Source organism: Anomaloglossus baeobatrachus, chromosome 8, assembly GCF_048569485.1.
Source record: "Anomaloglossus baeobatrachus isolate aAnoBae1 chromosome 8, aAnoBae1.hap1, whole genome shotgun sequence".
Lineage (NCBI taxonomy): Eukaryota > Metazoa > Chordata > Amphibia > Anura > Aromobatidae > Anomaloglossus > Anomaloglossus baeobatrachus.
This window is the reverse complement of record NC_134360.1, coordinates 260,997,255-261,020,357: the sequence shown is the minus strand read 5'-3', so window position 1 is coordinate 261,020,357 and position 23,103 is coordinate 260,997,255. Positions and strand designations below refer to the sequence as shown.

The 23,103-nt window shown below is 50.1% G+C and overlaps 1 protein-coding gene across 1 annotated transcript in view; it reads right to left on the bottom strand.

Annotated features, from left to right (window-relative positions):
- LAMC1 (laminin subunit gamma 1) overlaps window positions 1-23,103 on the bottom strand; it is a 205,181-nt gene that overhangs the window by 51,876 nt on the left and 130,202 nt on the right. Inside the window, exons 8-12 of the mRNA XM_075320608.1 lie at window positions 18,770-18,906; window positions 18,154-18,276; window positions 8,817-9,006; window positions 1,380-1,492; window positions 665-886 (exon numbers count right to left, since the gene is read on the bottom strand). Coding sequence (XP_075176723.1) covers window positions 665-886; window positions 1,380-1,492; window positions 8,817-9,006; window positions 18,154-18,276; window positions 18,770-18,906 — 785 coding nt within the window. The remainder of the gene's footprint in view (window positions 1-664; window positions 887-1,379; window positions 1,493-8,816; window positions 9,007-18,153; window positions 18,277-18,769; window positions 18,907-23,103) is intronic.

Sequence of the window (23,103 nt, the reverse complement as noted above, 5' to 3'; positions counted from 1 at the left end):
GGGCGGAGGGCGCAACCGAGCAAAGCCCAAGGGGCGGAGGCAACAACTGCCCAAAGCTGAAGGGGAGGAGGGCGCAACCGAGCAAAGCTGACTGCATGTGGGAGGAGAGCCAAATTGCCAATCAGTGACTTCCAATGAAGTTCAAGTCAGTCCAGAACAGAACTTTAGATAAAGTCCGGCTGAGCCCACAGAGCCCAAACTTCCACGGGTCCACTCTTCTCTACCCTCGACGTGTCACACGTTTTATGAAACAATAGATCACTTTTACAAGTAAAGCACAGAACAGAAATGTGAGTGTCCCAATTACACATGAGCACATCGGTTCTCAGGACCCTGGTGCAGCGGTTGGGTCAGTACCTGGTGGCCGCTGTACACAAGTCCTGCAAACTGCCTCCTGCTTCCCGGCATCACCATCTCCTCTTTATTACTTTCATTGGTGCAATGTCATCGTTGCGGCACTATGCACACATGACCGTGCAGAAAGGCCGGTTAATGAAAAATGGAGCTGCGATAGCAAAGACAACTTGCCTGGCCGGTGCCCGATGGTCCTACAAATGTACTCATTCAGCTCTATGCTATACTTTCCACCACTGATTAACCAGAGAGCACGAGTCTGTTTTCTATTATACGTAAAGAAGAAAAAGCAGCCGCCATCAGCACTCACCGGTCTCCGGGTCACAAGACTCACTGTGCCCATTACACGTGCACAGGACACACGGGCTATAGGGTCCTAGGCCGGGGTTCTCTCGCCGGTACCCAGGGGCACAGCTTTCACAGAACTGCCCAATATACCCCACAGGACAGCTGCACACCTCCACCCACGGCGCAGGATGACCGGCTCCAACGCCGGCACTCATTAAGGTAACCTCTTCCAGGAAGCCAGCACCTGTAAGGAAGACACCAGGGATTACACAGCAACCCACGATTCACAGAGAAATATAAACCAAAAAATGTTTCAGGAAAAGAAAATGTTGCAGAGAAAGTCGGTTTATAGGGAATCCCCCCCCCCCCAAAAAAAAAAAAAACACTGAAAACTTCCCACCAGGACATGAGCTGCCGACACCGGACCCGCATTACAAGACGAGGCTGGCCAAATAGCGTGTAATGGGCGATAATGGTATTACAATACCGTATCGCATATATATGACCGTTATAATGTCTCTTTACAGTCGCCCTCATTATAATGGCACACACATAATGAAATAGCGCTGAGAAGCCAGAACTTCATCAAAAGCTGCATCTATAGCAACCGCAGCGCCGACATGGGAATGGCACGGATCATTCAGCGGCAGCGGTGGCCACGGCCATTAGGCCAGGATTACATAAACTACCATGGTGGTGGGAACGGCACGGAACAGGACGGCAGCCGCACAACTCACTTCTTTCGCTGTATGTGCCTCGGATTTTGATTGCAGTCAGATTTTGGAGCATTTTCTGGAATTCAAAGGGCGATACCGCCGGCCTCCATGGATAATCGGTGGCCTCGTGCAGCCTGAAGGGACAGAGCACATCAGTCACATCTCTAGGAGAACAGATTCCCTACATTCAGTCAGTAAAAAGGGACCTGGATCATCACAAATACTGGAATATCAAACAACTATCTTTGAGGAATGAAAGTGTATTCCCGTCATCATAAGTGACGGCATATTAACGGGAACCTGTCAGGTGCAATATGCAGAGCCACGAGCAGTGCTGGGAGTATATACTGTATCTAATCCCTGCCTGACCGTCCCTGTATACACTAGAATAGATAGAGATTTATAGAAAAAGGATTTCTAAAGATCCTTTATGATATGCTAATGAGTGCATGGACTAGTCCCAAAAGCGTTACTTTCCCTGACTAGTCTGCCCTCTTAGCATGTTTGCACGCCCCTAGAGGCATACCAACATGCTATTCAATGCCCATTGTCCAGCGTCATTAGGGGGTGACGTGCGCACCTGTGTCTGTTGTCACCGCCTCAGGCGCCGGGTTTAGAGTTAGTGCACATGATCAGTAGTCCCGACACTTCCGGTCATGCACACTAAACCTCTCTGAAGCTAGGACGTGTACACCCGGCTTCATACTACACATAACCGGAAGTGCCGGCATTCTGATCATGTGCACCGACCCTAAACCCGGCGCCTGATGCGGTGACAACAGACAACCACACACGTCACCCCCAATAACAATGGACAATGGGTACAGAATAGCATGGTAGGACACCCAAGAGGGCGGCTAGTCGGGGGAACTAATGCTCCGGTGACTAGTCCCCTGGCTCATTAGCACACGATATAAGATCTTTAGAAATCCTTTTTCTATAGATCTGTTTATCTATGCTAGTGTATACAGGGACAGATAGGCAGGGATTAGCAATATACACCCAGCACCGCTCGTGGTTCTGGGTGAATATTGCACCTGACGGGTTCCCTGGCTTTCTCCAGATCATAAATGACTAAAATAGCAAAAGTGCTTGCATAAACAAAAAACTTTGTGATTTACTTATTAAAAATACTTTCTATTCTCAAGAATGGAGGGATTTTAAGTTATGTAGTTTTCTGCTTTTTCTCCGTTACCAGCCACCTGAGTAATATAATCAGCGTTGGCAGATTTCCTAGGCAAGCAGCTCTGTGCTAAAAAGCGCTTTCCATTCTAGCTTGTAAGCGCTGCTCTGAGGCTGGCCAGATCACTGCCGCTGCGCTCCTCTGATGCTGCCGGGGAAATGTTGCCTCCGCTTGCGGCAGCTTGCACTGTTCAGACCAGTGGCTTCAGGATGCCGCTAGTCTGAACTGTCAATCATCAGGATGCCGCTAGTCTGAACTGTCAATCATCAGGATGCCGCTAGTCTGAACTGTCAATCATCAGGATGCCGCTAGTCTGAACTGTCAATCATCAGGATGGCACTCCCAAAAATGAACGATCACAACCATCCTTTAAATAATCGCTCGTGGTCTGGCCTCTGGGACCCCCATGGATCCAGGAAACAAAAAAAAAGTGCAGCAAATGATCCCCTTCACAGCAGCGCTCCTGGCCACTGACGCTGTAGAGAGCCGTAGCCTTCCCCATGCACCCCTAGCCCCTTCATTTTTTAACACCCCAGGCGATTATTGATTAGTGACATATCCCAGCAATATGAAGTCACTTACAAACATGGCGATACCTCTTTAAAAAGAAGAGTCATTTACATTTGTAAATTTCCTACAAACACAACTGGCTCGCAACGCAGACGTCTCTAGTGTAACATCTGGAACTCGTCCATTACATAAACAAGGAAGATTTTACATGTGATTATGTCGAAAAATCAATGCAGCCTCCTCCCCCCTCATAAAACAAAAGCAGATGTTACTAAAAAAATAAATGTATAACATCCGTAAAGATTAAAAACAGCAAGACCTACGGAGCGCACAATCACGTGTATGGACCGTAAGCACTGGTATATAACCTAAAAACAAACGTAACTCCTAAATACGCACAAAGAAATGCAATTAGATAGGGCCATCAACACAGCATCAACTACAGATCAGCAGGCCAGGTCACAAGGGTACGACGGGGTCTCAGATGCCCCCAAACCCCGAGACTGAAGATGGTGCTCCACCTAAAAGGTGCAAATAACACAGGGCTCTATAGAAAGGGGAAACCGCAGGGTCTTATCTGGTGCATGGCGTTCAGGGAGAGAAGAATCGCTCAAGACGACAACCACCAGGATTTTCATATATAAACTAGGACAGGCAGCAGATGAGGCAATAATAATAGCAAAACCCGACCCACCTATTAGATATTCTGCAGCACCTATCAATCAAATGACAGTGCATTTCACAAACTTTACTTGTCTGTATTTCAGAAAGTATACATCCGATCTTACAATTAAAGGCATGTATAGAGTCAGCCTGATAGCGCCAGTATAGCACTGTATGTATAGAATCAGCCTGATAGCGCCAGTATAGCACTGTATGTATAGAATCAGCCTGATAGTGCCAGTATAGCACTGTATGTATAGAATCAGCCTGATAGCACCAGTATAGCACTGTATGTATAGAATCAGCCTGATAGTGCCAGTATAGCACTGTACATATAGAATCAGCCTGATAGTGCCAGTATAGCACTATATGTATAGAATCAGCCTGATAGTGCCAGTATAGCACTGTACATATAGAATCAGCCTGATAGTGCCAGTATAGCACTGTATGTATAGAATCAGCCTGATAGTGCCAGTATAGCACTGTATGTATAGAATCAGCCTGATAGTGCCAGTATAGCACTATATGTATGGAATCAGCCTGATAGCGCCAGTATAGCACTGTATGTATAGAATCAGCCTGATAGTGCCAGTATAGCACTGTATGTATAGAATCAGCCTGATAGTGCCAGTATAGCACTGTATGTATAGAATCAGCCTGATAGCGCCAGTATAGCACTATATGTATGGAATCAGCCTGATAGTGCCAGTATAGCACTGTATGTATAGAATCAGCCTGATAGCGCCAGTATAGCACTGTATGTATAGAATCAGCCTGATAGTGCCAGTATAGCACTATATGTATGGAATCAGCCTGATAGTGCCAGTATAGCACTATATGTATGGAATCAGCCTGATAGTGCCAGTATAGCACTGTATGTATAGAATCAGCCTGATAGCGCCAGTATAGCACTGTATGTATAGAATCAGCCTGATAGTGCCAGTATAGCACTATATGTATGGAATCAGCCTGATAGCGCCAGTATAGCACTGTATGTATAGAATCAGCCTGTTAGTGCCAGTATAGCACTGTATGTATAGAATCAGCCTGATAGCGCCAGTATAGCACTATATGTATGGAATCAGCCTGATAGTGCCAGTATAGCGCTGTATGTATAGAATCAGCCTGATAGTGCCAGTATAGCACTGTATGTATAGAATCAGCCTGATAGTGCCAGTATAGCACTGTATGTATAGAGTCAGCCTGATAGCGCCAGTATAGCACTGTATGTATAGAGTCAGCCTGATAGTGCCAGTATATCACTATATGTATGGAATCAGCCTGATAGCGCCAGTATAGCACTGTATGTATAGAATCAGCCTGATAGTGCCAGTATAGCGCTGTATGTATAGAATCAGCCTGATAGTGCCAGTATAGCACTGTATGTATAGAATCAGCCTGATAGTGCCAGTATAGCACTGTATGTATAGAGTCAGCCTGATAGCGCCAGTATAGCACTGTATGTATAGAATCAGCCTGATAGCGCCAGTATAGCACTGTATGTATAGAATCAGCCTGATAGTGCCAGTATAGCACTGTATGTATAGAATCAGCCTGATAGCGCCAGTATAGCACTGTATGTATAGAATCAGCCTGATAGTGCCAGTATAGCACTGTATGTATAGAATCAGCCTGATAGTGCCAGTATAGCACTGTATGTATAGAATCAGCCTGATAGCGCCAGTATAGCACTGTATGTAGAGAATCAGCCTGATAGCGCCAGTATAGCACTGTATGTATAGAATCAGCCTGATAGTGCCAGTATAGCACTGTATGTAGAGAATCAGCCTGATAGCGCCAGTATAGCACTGTATGTATAGAATCAGCCTGATAGTGCCAGTATAGCACTGTATGTATAGAATCAGCCTGATAGCGCCAGTATAGCACTGTATGTATGGAATCAGCCTGATAGTGCCAGTATAGCACTGTATGTATAGAATCAGCCTGATAGTGCCAGTATAGCACTGTATGTATAGAATCAGCCTGATAGTGCCAGTATAGCACTGTATGTATAGAATCAGCCTGATAGTGCCAGTATAGCACTGTATGTAGAGAATCAGCCTGATAGTGCCAGTATAGCACTGTATGTAGAGAATCAGCCTGATAGTGCCAGTATAGCACTGTATGTAGAGAATCAGCCTGATAGTGCCAGTATAGCACTGTATGTATAGAATCAGCCTGATAGTGCCAGTATAGCACTGTATGTATAGAATCAGCCTGATAGTGCCAGTATAGCACTGTATGTATAGAATCAGCCTGATGGTGCCAGTATAGCACTGTATGTATAGGATCAGCATGATAGCGCCAGTATAGCACTGGCTTTAGTCTATATAGGAAATCCTGGTGGTTGTCCTCTTTAACCCACAATGGAGGAGGTGAGATGGGACAGCTGCTGCTGCTGAATCTGGCCGGGAATCTGCCATGAAGTCCGTGTAATGGAGGAATGGGAGTGTAGTCTGAGCTGCTGCTGATCCAAGAAATCCAGGAACATTTTGAAAAATGGTTTACTCAAAAGGAGAATAAACCAAATAACCAATATTTTCCTGGATTTCTTGGCTCATCAGCAGCAGACTACACTCCCATTCCTCCACTATACTGTCTAGAGGGCAACATGGAAATTTAAAGGGCTTGTCCAGAGCAGAGGTGATGGCTTACTGATGCCCGTTACAATAGGGCAGCAGTGCACATACTGGATCTCCGCACTTGGCTTTTTCCGGCAGTCTTGGAGAATGGATGGAGCGGCGATCAGACTAATGGGGATAACAGTCTCCCATTCTGACGATCGGTACGGCGGGTCCCAGCGGCCGGACCACCACGGATCCACAAGTTATCACCAATCCTTAAACCCCTTTAAGGTTGTGCAATTGACAAAAGGAAGTGTAAATGAATGTCTTTGGTGATGTATGTAGTGGTAACCCTTTCCTTCCCTCGGATCTGCCTGTCTCCACTTGTATGCAGGAGGAATGCAGAGAATTCCTGACATTATATTGTAAGGCTGACAAAAGTAACCAGAAGATAGATGCGATCCATGCTAGAGACCGGCCGAGGACTGACATGTGCCTCGGCTTTATTACCTTGCCTCCGCGCACATTGCTCATCCGTCCTATCAGCCCCAGACCCCTAAAGAGGAATGTGATGATAACCCCTCTGCTGGTCAAGTGCCAGGAATATAAACCGGCTCCAGCTATAGATCAGAGGAACATAAACCGGCTCCGGCTATAGATCAGAGGAACATAAACCGGCTCCGGCTATAGATCAGAGGAACATAAACCGGCTCCGGCTATAGATCAGAGGAATATAAACCGGCTCCGGCTACAGATCAGAGGAATATAAACCGGCTCCGGCCACAGATCAGAGGAATATAAACCGGCTCCGGCCACAGATCAGAGGAACATAAACCGGCTCCGGCTACAGATCAGAGGAATATAAACCGGCTCCGGCTATAGATCAGAGGAATATAAACTGGCTCCGGCCACAGATCAGAGGAACATAAACCGGCTCCGGCTACAGATCAGAGGAATATAAACTGGCTCCGGCCACAGATCAGAGGAATATAAACTGGCTCCGACCACAGATCAGAGGAACATAAACCGGCTCCTGCTACAGATCAGAGGAATATAAACCGGCTCCGGCTATAGATCAGAGGAATATAAACTGGCTCCGACCACAGATCAGAGGAACATAAACCGGCTCCGGCTACAGATCAGAGGAATATAAACCGGCTCCGGCTACAGATCAGAGGAATATAAACCGGCTCCGGCTATAGATCAGAGGAATATAAACCGGCTCCGGCTATAGATCAGAGGAATATAAACCGGCTCCGGCTATAGATCAGAGGAATATAAACCGGCTCCGGCTATAGATCAGAGGAATATAAACCGGCTCCGGCCACAGATCAGAGGAATATAAACCGGCTCCGGCCACAGATCAGAGGAATATAAACCGGCTCCGGCTATAGATCAGAGGAATATAAACCGGCTCCGGATATAGATCAGAGGAATATAAACCGGCTCCAGCTATAGATCAGAGGAATATAAACCGGCTCCAGCTATAGATCAGAGGAATATAAACCGGCTCCGGCTACAGATCAGAGGAACATAAACCGGCTCCGGCCACAGATCAGAGGAATATAAACCGGCTCCGGCCACAGATCAGAGGAATATAAACCGACTCCGGCCACAGATCAGAGGAATATAAACCGGCTCCGGCTATAGATCAGAGGAGCAAACCGGCTCCGGCTATAGATCAGAGGAATATAAACCGGCTCCGGCCACAGATCAGAGGAATATAAACCGGCTCCGGCTATAGATCAGAGGAGCAAACCGGCTCCGGCTATAGATCAGAGGAATATAAACCGGCTCCAGCTATAGATCAGAGGAACATAAACCGGCTCCAGCTATAGATCAGAGGAATATAAACCGGCTCCGGCCACAAATCAGAGGAATATAAACCGGCTCCGGCCACAAATCAGAGGAATATAAACCGGCTCCGGCCACAGATCAGAGGAATATAAACCGGCTCTGGCCACAGATCAGAGGAATATAAACCGGCTCCAGCTATAGATCAGAGGAACATAAACCGGCTCCGGCTATAGATCAGAGGAATATAAACCGGCTCCAGCTATAGATCAGAGGAATATAAACCGGCTCTGGCCACAGATCAGAGGAATATAAACGGGCTCCGGCTACAGATCAGAGGAACATAAACCGGCTCCGGCTATAGATCAGAGGAATATAAACCGGCTCCGGCTATAGATCAGAGGAACATAAACCGGCTCCGGCTACAGATCAGAGGAACATAAACCGGCTCCGGCTACAGATCAGAGGAATATAAACCGGCTCCGGCTATAGATCAGAGGAATATAAACCGGCTCCGGCTATAGATCAGAGGAATATAAACCGGCTCCGGCTATAGATCAGAGGAATATAAACCGGCTCCGGCTATAGATCAGAGGAATATAAACCGGCTCCAGCTATAGATCAGAGGAATATAAACCGGCTCCGGCTACAGATCAGAGGAATATAAACCGGCTCCGGCTACAGATCAGAGGAGCCAAGTGCTCCATGGATCCCCGTCGCCGTACACCGAGGCACAGCACTTACCTGAACACATATTGCAGAGAGGTCTCGCTGGGGTAGGAGTTCCCCTGCGCGATCAGCGGCACCGACACCCGCAGTCCGGCCCCTTCCAACACCAGATCTTCTGCAGAAAGCCGAGTGTCCCGACGCTCCACCCGGAAGCTGAAGCTCAAATTCTGCCCATAGCTCAGACCCTGATTACCAAGGAACTTGGCTGCAAGAAAGGAGAGAACCGAGAAAAATGTCTAAGAAAGGTTCACAAAAAAATAAAGGCATTGTCTAGTGTTGCTACAATGTATCAGATGTGCATTTCCATCAGTCCCTGCATAAGGAATAGCACTGGGGTTTGGATGCATCACTATATACCCCAGGTAGGTACAGCACTATTCATATTGGGACCCTATGTATTATATATCCTACGGTGGCCTTATGTAATACAAGAGCTTTAAAGGAGACCTGTAACTAAGGACTATAGGGCACTGAACCAACAGCATATACGGCTGGGGTGTATGGCTCCGTGCACACACGGTGGAGGCCGGTACACCGCGCACATGTGCATACTCCGGACGCCGCTAGACACAGACAGGGCTGTGTCGTCGTCGTCATTTTACACAAAAAGCTAAAATAACAAAAAACCCCACAGCTTCCAGAGGGGCATTTTTAAAATGCCAAATCCCAGCAGTATAGTAACAAGAGCCCTAAAATGTAGTGAAATTGCTCTGCACCGGCGTTATATCCCATAATCAACACTTCTCACCTATCCTCAGAACTACTGGGACCCACCGATCCGGAGATCGTCTGAAATAAATAATGCATATGTGACCACCGCTCGACTCTGCTGTATGGGGTCAGTAGTGTGCATGTGTGACCACCGCTCTACTCTGCTGTATGGGGTCAGTAGTGTGCATGTGTGACCTCCACTCTACTCTGCTGTATGGGGTCAGTAGTGTGCATGTGTGACCTCCGCTCTACTCTGCTGTATGGGGTCAGTAGTGTGCATGTGTGACCACCGCTCTACTCTGCTGTATGGGGTCAGTAGTGTGCATGTGTGACCTCCGCTCTACTCTGCTGTATGGGGTCAGTAGTGTGCATGTGTGACCACCGCTCTAGTCTGCTGTATGGGGTCAGTAGTGTGCATGTGTGACCACCGCTCTACTCTGCTGTATGGGGTCAGTAGTGTGCATGTGTGACCACCGCTCTACTCTGCTGTATGGGGTCAGTAGTGTGCATGTGTGACCTCCGCTCTACTCTGCTGTATGGGGTCAGTAGTGTGCATGTGTGACCACCGCTCTACTCTGCTGTATGGGGTCAGTAGTGTGCATGTGTGACCTCCGCTCTACTCTGCTGTATGGGGTCAGTAGTGTGCATGTGTGACCACCGCTCTACTCTGCTGTATGGGGTCAGTAGTGTGCATGTGTGACCTCCGCTCTACTCTGCTGTATAGGGTCAGTAGTGTGCATGTGTGACCACCGCTCTACTCTGCTGTATAGGGTCAGTAGTGTGCATGTGTGACCACCGCTCTACTCTGCTGTATGGGGTCAGTAGTGTGCATGTGTGACCACCGCTCTACTCTGCTGTATGGGGTCAGTAGTGTGCATGTGTGACCACCGCTCTACTCTGCTGTATGGGGTCAGTAGTGTGCATGTGTGACCTCCGCTCTACTCTGCTGTATGGGGTCAGTAGTGTGCATGTGTGACCACCGCTCTACTCTGCTGTATGGGGTCAGTAGTGTGCATGTGTGACCACCGCTCTACTCTGCTGTATGGGGTCAGTAGTGTGCATGTGTGACCTCCGCTCTACTCTGCTGTATGGGGTCAGTAGTGTGCATGTGTGATCTCCGCTCTACTCTGCTTTATGGGGTCCGTAGTGTGCATGTGTGACCACCGCTCTACTCTGCTGTATGGGGTCAGTAGTGTGCATGTGTGACCTCCGCTCTACTCTGCTGTATGGGGTCAGTAGTGTGCATGTGTGACCACCGCTCTACTCTGCTGTATGGGGTCAGTAGTGTGCATGTGTGACCTCCGCTCTACTCTGCTGTATGGGGTCAGTAGTGTGCATGTGTGACCACCGCTCTACTCTGCTGTATGGGGTCTGTAGTGTGCATGTGTGACCACCGCTCTACTCTGCTGTATGGGGTCAGTAGTGTGCATGTGTGACCTCCGCTCTACTCTGCTGTATGGGGTCAGTAGTGTGCATGTGTGATCTCCGCTCTACTCTGCTTTATGGGGTCAGTAGTGTGCATGTGTGACCACCGCTCTACTCTGCTGTATGGGGTCGATAGTGTGCATGTGTGACCTCCGCTCTACTCTGCTGTATGGGGTCAGTAGTGTGCATGTGTGACCTCCGCTCTACTCTGCTGTATGGGGTCAGTAGTGTGCATGTGTGACCACCGCTCTACTCTGCTGTATGGGGTCAGTAGTGTGCATGTGTGACCTCCGCTCTACTCTGCTGTATGGGGTCAGTAGTGTGCATGTGTGACCACCGCTCTACTCTGCTGTATGGGGTCTGTAGTGTGCATGTGTGACCACCGCTCTACTCTGCTGTATGGGGTCAGTAGTGTGCATGTGTGACCACCGCTCTACTCTGCTGTATGGGGTCAGTAGTGTGCATGTGTGACCACCGCTCTACTCTGCTGTATGGGGTCAGTAGTGTGCATGTGTGACCACCGCTCTACTCTGCTGTATGGGGTCAGTAGTGTGCATGTGTTACCACCGCTCTACTCTGCTGTATGGGGTCAGTAGTGTGCATGTGTGACCACCGCTCTACTCTGCTGTATGGGGTCAGTAGTGTGCATGTGTGACCTCCGCTCTACTCTGCTGTATGGGGTCAGTAGTGTGCATGTGTGACCTCCGCTCTACTCTGCTGTATGGGGTCGATAGTGTGCATGTGTGACCACCGCTCTACTCTGCTGTATGGGGTCAGTAGTGTGCATGTGTGACCTCCGCTCTACTCTGCTGTATGGGGTCAGTAGTGTGCATGTGTGACCTCCGCTCTACTCTGCTGTATGGGGTCAGTAGTGTGCATGTGTGACCACCGCTCTACTCTGCTGTATGGGGTCAGTAGTGTGCATGTGTGACCACCGCTCTACTCTGCTGTATGGGGTCAGTAGTGTGCATGTGTGACCTCCGCTCTACTCTGCTGTATGGGGTCAGTAGTGTGCATGTGTGACCACCGCTCTACTCTGCTGTATGGGGTCAGTAGTGTGCATGTGTGACCACCGCTCTACTCTGCTGTATGGGGTCAGTAGTGTGCATGTGTGACCACCGCTCTACTCTGCTGTATGGGGTCAGTAGTGTGCATGTGTGACCACCGCTCTACTCTGCTGTATGGGGTCAGTAGTGTGCATGTGTGACCACCGCTCTACTCTGCTGTATGGGGTCAGTAGTGTGCATGTGTGACCACCGCTCTACTCTGCTGTATGGGGTCAGTAGTGTGCATGTGTGACCTCCGCTCTACTCTGCTGTATGGGGTCAGTAGTGTGCATGTGTGACCACCGCTCTACTCTGCTGTATGGGGTCAGTAGTGTGCATGTGTGACCACCGCTCTACTCTGCTGTATGGGGTCAGTAGTGTGCATGTGTGACCTCCGCTCTACTCTGCTGTATGGGGTCAGTAGTGTGCATGTGTGACCTCCGCTCTACTCTGCTGTATAGGGTCAGTAGTGTGCATGTGTGACCACCGCTCTACTCTGCTGTATAGGGTCACTAGTGTGCATGTGTGACCACCGCTCTACTCTGCTGTATGGGGTCAGCAGTGTGCATGTGTGACCACCGCTCTACTCTGCTGTATGGGGTCAGTAGTGTGCATGTGTGACCACCGCTCTACTCTGCTGTATGGGGTCAGTAGTGTGCATGTGTGACCACCGCTCTACTCTGCTGTATGGGGTCGATAGTGTGCATGTGTGACCTCCGCTCTACTCTGCTGTATGGGGTCAGTAGTGTGCATGTGTGACCACCGCTCTACTCTGCTGTATGGGGTCAGTAGTGTGCATGTGTGACCTCCGCTCTACTCTGCTGTATGGGGTCAGTAGTGTGCATGTGTGACCACCGCTCTACTCTGCTGTATGGGGTCAGTACTGTGCATGTGTGACCTCCGCTCTACTCTGCTGTATGGGGTCAGTAGTGTGCATGTGTGATCTCCGCTCTACTCTGCTTTATGGGGTCAGTAGTGTGCATGTGTGACCACCGCTCTACTCTGCTGTATGGGGTCAATAGTGTGCATGTCTGACCTCCGCTCTACTCTGCTGTATGGGGTCAGTAGTGTGCATGTGTGACCACCACCACTCTACTCTGCTGTATGGGGTCAGTAGTGTGCATGTGTGACCACCGCTCTACTCTGCTGTATGGGGTCAGTAGTGTGCATGTGTGATCTCCGCTCTACTCTGCTGTATGGGGTCAGTAGTGTGCATGTGTGACCTCCGCTCTACTCTGCTGTATGGGGTCAGTAGTGTGCATGTGTGACCTCCGCTCTACTCTGCTGTATGGGGTCGATAGTGTGCATGTGTGACCTCCGCTCTACTCTGCTGTATGGGGTCAGTAGTGTGCATGTGTGACCACCGCTCTACTCTGCTGTATGGGGTCAGTAGTGTGCATGTGTGACCACCGCTCTAGTCTGCTGTATAGGGTCAGTAGTGTGCATGTGTGACCTCCGCTCCACTCTGCTGTATGGGGTCGATAGTGTGCATGTGTGACCACCTTCCCCCATAGACAGTGAATGCAGGAGTGGTCACGCACGCGCAGGTTGTGGCCCGAGCAGACCCCCATAGACCGTGAATGCAGGAGTGGTCACGCACGCGCAGATTGTGGCCCGAGCAGACCCCCATAGATTGCATACATCTCTGTCCTGTGCATAGGTGATAAACTCTTCAGTAATAGGCTACAAGTCCCCGTTATTGGATGCAGCGCTGCGGTGGAGCCACTAGAGGTCAGAGCAGACGGCGCCCGAGCAATGACATTGAGGCGCTGACCTCCGCACGGCTATATTACACCACATCCGGGGCCGCAGACGGCCTTTCCCTTCACTTAATATAACATTGTCTGCCGGCTACAAAGAGTATTTCACGAGAGGGCAGAAGATGGCTGCGATAAGAGAGGTCATCACTTATTAATTTCCTACAGAAAACCTTCTGCAACCCTTCCCACAGCAGGAGCCGGATGTTCCAAAATTACAACATTGAGCAAATACTCGCTGGAAACCGCGCTCGGGAAATAATGGAAAACACAATGCTCATAATAATCACTGATTTATAGTTTTCCATAAGCAAGAAAGGCAACGGAGCGAACATTGAGCCACGTATGGAGCATGTAATGACCCACGGGACCGATCGGGAAGAAGCTATGCTGTCCGATACAAGCCTCCCCATTCAAGGGGTTTTCAGGAAAAACCCTGTCCCCCAGCTGCCGTTTGCTTCAAGGGAATCTGTCAGCAAGTTTTTGCTACCTCATCTGAGAGCAGCATGACGTAGGCAAAGAGATCCTGAATCCAACAACGTATCCCTTAGATTACTGGGTGCAGCCGTTCTGACACAATCTGAATTTTTCGATTTAGCCATGTAGCAGAGCTGAGAGAGCTGGCCCCGCTCACACCAGGCTTGGCAGTGAGGTGTCAGAGGAGGGGCTGGACTGCCATGTGAAATTATACTCTGTGCAAGGAGAAGTCCTGCAGATTAAACAAACAACAGATATGACCCTGACAAGACAGATATCCCTGAATTCTCTGTGTTAACCCCTACAGCATGCGGTCTTCAGATTACATAGCAAAAACCTGCTGACATTCATTTTAAGAAACTGTGCTTTACACACCCTCCCCAGTCTGCTATTGCCTGCAGTGCTGAGGTCACTTTGACAGCACTGCAGTCAATCAGTGAGCTCAATTATCTGCAGAGCAACGTGACGTCCGCGCCGCAGACAACAGGGAGCAGCATTTTCTTCTTAATAATCAGCAGCCACGAGACAGGGGTTTTCTAAAAGGGGTTTTCCACTTATTAGCACAGAATGTGTGCACGCTATTTACTGGCTATGAAACAATTACATGGTTCAACCAGGCCACCTCTCGGCAGCAACATGTTTACAAGCCCGATGTTAGATCGGACAAAGCAGAACCTCTGTAAGAATTGGGTTTTAGTTTTCCTTTATTTTGAGAACATAACTGCTTGTGCGATATTGGAACATCGGTTTATTAGGTCATTGTTCGGTGAAAGACCCCGAGGCCCCTGATGTAGAGCACAAAACAAAGCTCGTGGCTATCAGCGTCTCCAGGGTACAGAACGATGACCCCTGGTGTAGAGCAGAATACAAAGCTCGTGGTCATCAGCGTCTCCAGGGTACAGAACGATGGCCCCTGGTGTAGAGCAGAATACAAAGCTCGTGGCCATCAGCGTCTCCAGGGTACAGAACGATGGCTCCTGGTGTAGAGCAGAATACAAAGCTCGTGGCTATCAGCGTCTCCAGGGTACAGAACGATGGCTCCTGGTGTAGAGCAGAATACAAAGCTCGTAGCCATCAGCGTCTTCAGGGTACAGAACGATGGCTCCTGGTGTAGAGCAGAATACAAAGCTCGTGGCTATCAGCGTCTCCAGGGTACAGAACAATGGGTCCTGGTGTAGAGCAGAATACAAAGCTCGTGGCTATCAGCGTCTCCAGGGTACAGAACGATGGGTCCTGGTGTAGAGCAGAATACTAAGCTCGTGGCTATCAGCGTCTCCAGGGTACAGAACGATGGCTCCTGGTGTAGAGCACAATACAAAGCTCGTAGCCATCAGCGTCTTCAGGGTACAGAACGATGGCTCCTGGTGTAGAGCACAATACAAAGCTCGTAGCCATCAGCGTCTTCAGGGTACAGAACGATGGCTCCTGGTGTAGAGCAGAATATAAAGCTCGTGGCTATCAGCGTCTCCAGGGTACAGAACGATGGCTCCTGGTGTAGAGCACAATACAAAGCTCGTAGCCATCAGCGTCTCCAGGGTACAGAACGATGGCCCCTGGTGTAGAGCACAATACAAAGCTCGTAGCCATCAGCGTCTCCTGGGTACAGAACGATGGGTCCTGGTGTAGAGCAGAATACTAAGCTCGTGGCTATCAGCGTCTCCAGGGTACAGAACGATGGGTCCTGGTGTAGAGCACAATACAAAGCTCGTGGCTATCAGCGTCTCCAGGGTACAGAACGATGGCTCCTGGTGTAGAGCAGAATACAGATCGTGGCCATCAGCGTCTCCAGGGTACAGAACGATGGGTCCTGGTGTAGAGCAGAATACAAAGCTCGTGGCCATCAGCGTCTCCAGGGTACAGAACGATGGCTCCTGGTGTAGAGCACAATACAAAGCTCGTAGCCATCAGCGTCTCCAGGGTACAGAACGATGGCTCCTGGTGTAGAGCAGAATACAAAGCTCGTGGCTATCAGCGTCTCCAGGGTACAGAACGATGGGTCCTGGTGTAGAGCAGAATACAGATCGTGGCCATCAGCGACTCCAGGGTACAGAACGATGGCTCCTGGTGTAGAGCAGAATACAAAGCTCGTGGCCTTCAGCGTCTCCAGGGTACAGAACGATGGCCCCTGATGTAGAGCAGAATACAAATCTCGTGGCCTTCAGCGTCTCCAGGGTACAGAACGATGGCTCCTGGTGTAGAGCAGAATACAAAGCTCGTGGCCATCAGCGTCTTCAGGCTACAGAACGATGGCCCCTGGTGTAGAGCAGAATACAAAGCTCGTGGCCATCAGCGTCTTCAGGGTTACAATACGATGGGTCCTGGTGTAGAGCAGAATACAAAGCTCGTGGCCATCAGCGTCTCCAGGGTACAGAACGATGGCTCCTGGTGTAGAGCAGAATACAAAGCTCGTGGCCATCAGCGTCTCCAGGGTACAGAACGATGGCCCCTGGTGTAGAGCAGAATACAAAGCTCGTGGCCATCAGCGTCTTCAGGGTACAGAACGATGACCCCTGGTGTAGAGCAGAATACAAAGCTCGTGGCCATCAGCGTCTCCAGGGTACAGAACGATGGTCCCTGGTGTAGAGCAGAATACAAAGCTCGTGGCCTTCAGCGTCTCCAGGGTACAGAACGATGGGTCCTGGTGTAGAGCAGAATACAAAGCTCGTGGCCATCAGCGTCTTCAGGGTACAGAACGATGGCTCCTGGTGTAGAGCAGAATACAGATCGTGGCCATCAGCGTCTCCAGGGTACAGAACGATGGCTCCTGGTGTAGAGCAGAATACAAAGCTCGTGGCCATCAGCGTCTTCAGGGTACAGAACGATGGCTCCTGGTGTAGAGCAGAATACAAAGCTCGTGGCTATCAGCGTCTCCAGGGTACAGAATGATGGCCCCTGGTGTAGAGCAGAATACAAAGCTCGTGGCTATCAGCGTCTCCAGGGTACAGAACGATGGCTCCTGGTGTAGAGCAGAATACAGATCGTGGCCATCAGCGTCTCCAGGGTACAGAAAGACGGCCCCTGGTGTAGAGCAGAATACAGATCGTGGCCATCAGCGTCTCCAGGGTACAGAACGATGGCTCCTGGTGTAGAGCAGAATACAGATCGTGGCCATCAGCGTCTCCAGGGTACAGAACGATGGGTCCTGGTGTAGAGCAGAATACAAAGCTCGTGGCTATCAGCGTCTCCAGGGTACAGAACGACGGCCCCTGGTGTAGAGCAGAATACAGATCGTGGCCATCAGCGTCTCCAGGGTACAGAACGATGGCCCCTGGTGTAGAGCAGAATACAAAGCTCGTGGCTATCAGCGTCTCCAGGGTACAGAACGATGGCCCCTGGTGTAAAGCAGAATACAAAGCTCGTGGCTATCAGCGTCTCCAGGGTACAGAACGATGGGTCCTGGTGTAGAGCAGAATACAGATCGTGGCCATCAGCGTCTCCAGGGTACAGAATGATGGGTCCTGGTGTAGAGCAGAATACAAAGCTCGTGGCCTTCAGCGTCTCCAGGGTACAGAATGATGGCTCCTGGTGTAGAGCAGAATACAAAGCTCGTGGCTATCAGCGTCTCCAGGGTACAGAACGATGGGTCCTGGTGTAGAGCAGAATACAGATCGTGGCCATCAGCGTCTCCAGGGTACAGAACGATGACCCCTGGTGTAGAGCAGTATACAGATCGTGGCCATCAGCGTCTCCAGGGTACAGAATGATGGGTCCTGGTGTAGAGCAGAATACAGATCGTGGCCATCAGCGTCTCCAGGGTACAGAAACATGGCTCCTGGTGTAATGGGACTCCGCTTTAGTGCCAGGTGCAGCCGGCCATACGGACGAGGCACCGCGACAGTGTAGCCCGTGAAGGGGATGTGACGATCACACATATGTATGATTTATAATGGATAGTATAAGGAGCTAGTCGGTGAGGATTTGCTGCTTTAAACTTACCAGGTGCAATAAAGTAGATGGGAAAGTAGCTCTCAGAGGTGACCGACAACGAGCTGCTCTCAGAAACCCAGGTTAAGGGGTATTCTCCGCCATCCCTCTGCTGCGCCTGCCAGTCATCTGTACCTAAAAGAAAAAGCCCAGGCATCTGAATGCATGTAACAGTGGAGATAATCATCATCTGCTGCCGTTATATTAGTAATGAAAAGAACTATTAACACAGTGACCCACCGACCGGCCGGCATCGGAACGATCCTGCAGCAAAAAATCAGAATGTGAGCGCTTAATATAAAATGTAAAGTGCTGCAACATATGTTGGCGCTATACAATTAAAAATTATTATATTTATTAATGGACCCGTAAAAGTGGCCGCTCAAAAGACCTCATTCGTGTTGGATGAACTTCTCACCCCGATAGACAATGTGCAAATATCTAAATACCCAATGGCACCGTGCCTCGCGCCAACCAACAACTAATGATCCGGTAATGAGATGTCAGGAGGCGGCTGGCATGAATGTGGAGCAGAAGCCGCTGCAGGCCGAGGAGGGCTAGTAACTTATTTCCTATTTTACAACACAGCGGAGGGTGACAAAAATTCCCAACCCTAGAAGATAATTACCAATCTCAAACGTGGAGACGATCGTGGACACTGTGAAGCCTTCGGCACTGCTGCACACCGAGGAATGGCCGTAACAGAAGCAGGGGGTGCAGCCGCGAGGATTAGCCGCATCCATGTGAAAGAAGCCAGGCTTACATCTAAGAAAGAAGAAGAGAGATTAGTGAGATGGTCTTCATCACAGAGCAAACGGATTCACGGAAGAAGTGAGATGGTCTTCATCACAGAGCAAACGGATTCACGGAAGAGCGAGGGAAGGAGTGAGATGGCCTTCATCACAGAGCAAACGGATTCACGGAAGAGCGAGGGAAGGAGTGAGATGGTCTTCATCACAGAGCAAACGGATTCACGGAAGAGCGAGGGAAGGAGTGAGATGGCCTTCATCACAGAGCAAACGGATTCACGGAAGAGCGAGGGAAGGAGTGAGATGGTCTTCATCACAGAGCAAACGGATTCACGGAAGAGCGAGGGAAGGAGTGAGATGGCCTTCATCACAGAGCAAACGGATTCACGGAAGAGCGAGGGAAGGAGTGAGATGGCCTTCATCACAGAGCAAACGGATTCACGGAAGAGCGAGGGAAGGAGTGAGATGGCCTTCATCACAGAGCAAACGGATTCACGGAAGAGCGAGGGAAGGAGTGAGATGGTCTTCATCACAGAGCAAACGGATTCACGGAAGAGCGAGGGAAGGAGTGAGATGGCCTTCATCACAGAGCAAACGGATTCACGGAAGAGCGAGGGAAGGAGTGAGATGGCCTTCATCACAGAGCAAACGGATTCACGGAAGAGCGAGGGAAGAAGTGAGATGGCCTTCATCACAGAGCAAACGGATTCACGGAAGAGCGAGGGAAGGAGTGAGATGGCCTTCATCACAGAGCAAACGGATTCACGGAAGAGCGAGGGAAGGAGTGAGATGGCCTTCATCACAGAGCAAACGGATTCACGGAAGAGCGAGGGAAGGAGTGAGATTGTCTTCATCACAGAGCAAACGGATTCACGGAAGAGCGAGGGAAGGAGTGAGATGGCCTTCATCACAGAGCAAACGGATTCACGGAAGAGCGAGGGAAGGAGTGAGATGGCCTTCATCACAGAGCAAACGGATTCACGGAAGAGCGAGGGAAGGAGTGAGATGGTCTTCATCACAGAGCAAACGGATTCACGGAAGAGCGAGGGAAGGAGTGAGATGGCCTTCATCACAGAGCAAACGGATTCACGGAAGAGCGAGGGAAGAAGTGAGATGGCCTTCATCACAGAGCAAACGGATTCACGGAAGAGCGAGGGAAGGAGTGAGATGGCCTTCATCACAGAGCAAACGGATTCACGGAAGAGCGAGGGAAGGAGTGAGATGGCCTTCATCACAGAGCAAACGGATTCACGGAAGAGCGAGGGAAGGAGTGAGATGGCCTTCATCACAGAGCAAACGGATTCACGGAAGAGCGAGGGAAGGAGTGAGATGGCCTTCATCACAGAGCAAACGGATTCACGGAAGAGCGAGGGAAGAAGTGAGATGGCCTTCATCACAGAGCAAACGGATTCACGGAAGAGCGAGGGAAGGAGTGAGATGGCCTTCATCACAGAGCAAACGGATTCACGGAAGAGCGAGGGAAGCTCATGTTTCATGCCATTTGCTCCTTGCAAAAAAAAAAAAAAGGAAAGGTACCGTGCGACAAACAAGGAAAAGCCATCGTGGCCACAATGCTGCACTGTGATCTTCATGCCTGATTGGATCGCTGTGCAGAGAAAGTCAGAGTCCGCCATAGAGCAACAACTTCATCCAACGCCAGGTTTACTTACCTTGAAAACGCCATGTGTGGACCTATTCCCCACAGAATATGGAGTATGTGGTGGATGGTCATACACGGTGAATGTTAATTTTATTACCAATATACGCTATAAAAAAATCATTACAGATAAGAGCATGGAGAGGGCTCACAGTGCAGACAAAACTTGATGCGTCAAAAAAGAAGGGAATTTTGTTTACTTACCGTAAATTCCTTTTCTTCTAACTCCTATTGGGAGACCCAGACAATTGGGTGTATAGCTTCTGCCTCCGGAGGCCACACAAAGTATTACACTTAAAAAGTGTAACCCCTCCCCTCTACCTATACACCCCCCCGTGCATCACGGGCTCCTCAGTTTTGGTGCAAAAGCAGGAAGGAGAAGACTTATGAATTGGTCTAGGGTAAATTCAATCCGAAGGATGTTCGGAGAACTGAACCATGAACCAAAAGAAACGATTCAACATGAACAACATGTGTACACAAAAGAACAACAGCCCGAAGGGAACAGGGGCGGGTGCTGGGTCTCCCAATAGGAGCTAGAAGAAAAGGAATTTACGGTAAGTAAACAAAATTCCCTTCTTCTTTGTCGCTCCATTGGGAGACCCAGACAATTGGAACGTCCAAGAGCAGTCCCTGGGTGGGTAAAAGAATACCTCAATAAACAAGAGCCGAAAAAACGGCCCCCTCTTACAGGTGGGCAACCGCCGCCTGAAGGACTCGCCTACCTAGACTGGCGTCTGCCGAAGCATAGGTATGCACCTGATAGTGTTTCGTGAAAGTGTGTAGACTAGACCAGGTAGCTTCCTGACACACCTGCTGAGCCGTAGCCTGGTGCCGCAATGCCCAGGACGCACCCACGGCTCTGGTAGAATGGGCTTTCAGCCCTGAAGGAAGCGGAAGCCCAGAAGAACGGTAGGCTTTGAGAATCTGTTCCTTGATCCACCGAGCCAAGGTTGACTTGGAAGCCTGCGAGCCCTTACGCTGGCCAGCGACAAGGACAAAGAGCGCATCTGAACGACGCAGGGGCGCCGTGCGAGACACGTAGAGCCAGAGTGCTCTCACTAGATCTAACAAGTGCAAATCCTTTTCACACTGGTGAATTGGATTAGGGCAAAATGAAGGCAAGGAGATATCCTGCTTGAGATGAAAAGGGGATACCACCTGCGGAAGCCTGGCTAGACGCTTTTGAAAAAATACGGAGAGCGCCGATACTTGGCCCTTGAGAGAGCCGAGTGACAAACCCTTGTCCATTCCGGGTTGAAGGAATATAAGAAAAGTGGGTAAGGCAATCGGCCATGGAGGAAAACTGTTACACCAGGATAGGAAGATTTGCCAAAACCTATAATAGATCTTGGCGGACGTAGGCTTCCTGGCCTGTCTCATGGTGGCAATGACATCCTGAGATAACCCTGAAGACGCTAGGAGCCAGGACTCAATGGCCACACAGTAAGGTTGAGGGCCACAGAACTCAGATGGAAAAACGGGCCTTGTGACAGCAAGTCTGGGCGGTCTGGAAGCGCCCACGGTTGACCCACCGTGAGATGCCACAGATCCGGGTACCACGACCGCCTCGGCCAGTCTGGAGCGACGAGAATGGCGCGACGGCAGTCCGACCTGATCTTGCGTAGCACTCTGGGCAGCATCGCCAGAGGAGGAAACACATAAGGCAGTCGAAACTGCGACCAATCCTGGACTAAAGCGTCCGCTGCCAGAGCTCTGTGATCCTGAGACCGTGCCATGAAGGCCGGGACTTTGTTGTTGTGCCGTGACGCCATGAGATCGACGTCCGGCGTTCCCCAGCGGCGACAGATCTCTCGAAACACGTCTGGGTGCAGAGACCATTCCTCCGCGCCCATGCCCTGACGACTGAGAAAATCTGCTTCCCAGTTTTCTACGCCCGGGATGTGAACTGTGGAGATGGTGGAGGCTGTGGCCTCCACCCACTGCAGAATCCGTCGGACTTCCTGGAAGGCTTGACGACTGCGAGTGCCGCCTTGGTGGTTGATGTATGCGACGGCAGTGGCGTTGTCCGACTGGATACGGATCTGCCTGCCCTCCAGCCACCGATGAAAAGCCAATAGGGCTAGATACACTGCTCTTATCTCCAGAATATTGATCTGAAGGGATGACTATCGGAGTCCAGGTTCCCTGAGCCCTGTGGTGGAGAAAAACCGCTCCCCACCCTGACAGGCTCGCGTCCGTGGTGACCACAGCCCAGGTTGGGGGTAGGAAGGATTTTCCCTGCGCTAGAGAATTGGGAAGGAGCCACCACTGAAGTGACGTCTTGGTTGCAAGGGAAAGAGACTTTCCTGTCGAGGGAAGCCGTACTCCTGTCCCATTTGCGGAGAATGTCCCATTGGAGTGGCCGAAGATGGAATTGCGCGAACGGGACTGCCTCTATAGCTGCCACCATCTTCCCCAGGAAGTGCATGAGGCGCCTTAAGGGGTGCGACGGACTCCGAAGAAGGGATTGCACCCCTGCCTGCAGAGAAAGCTGTTTGTCGCTCGGAAGCTTGACTAACGCTTGCTGGGTATGAAACTCTATCCCAAGGTACG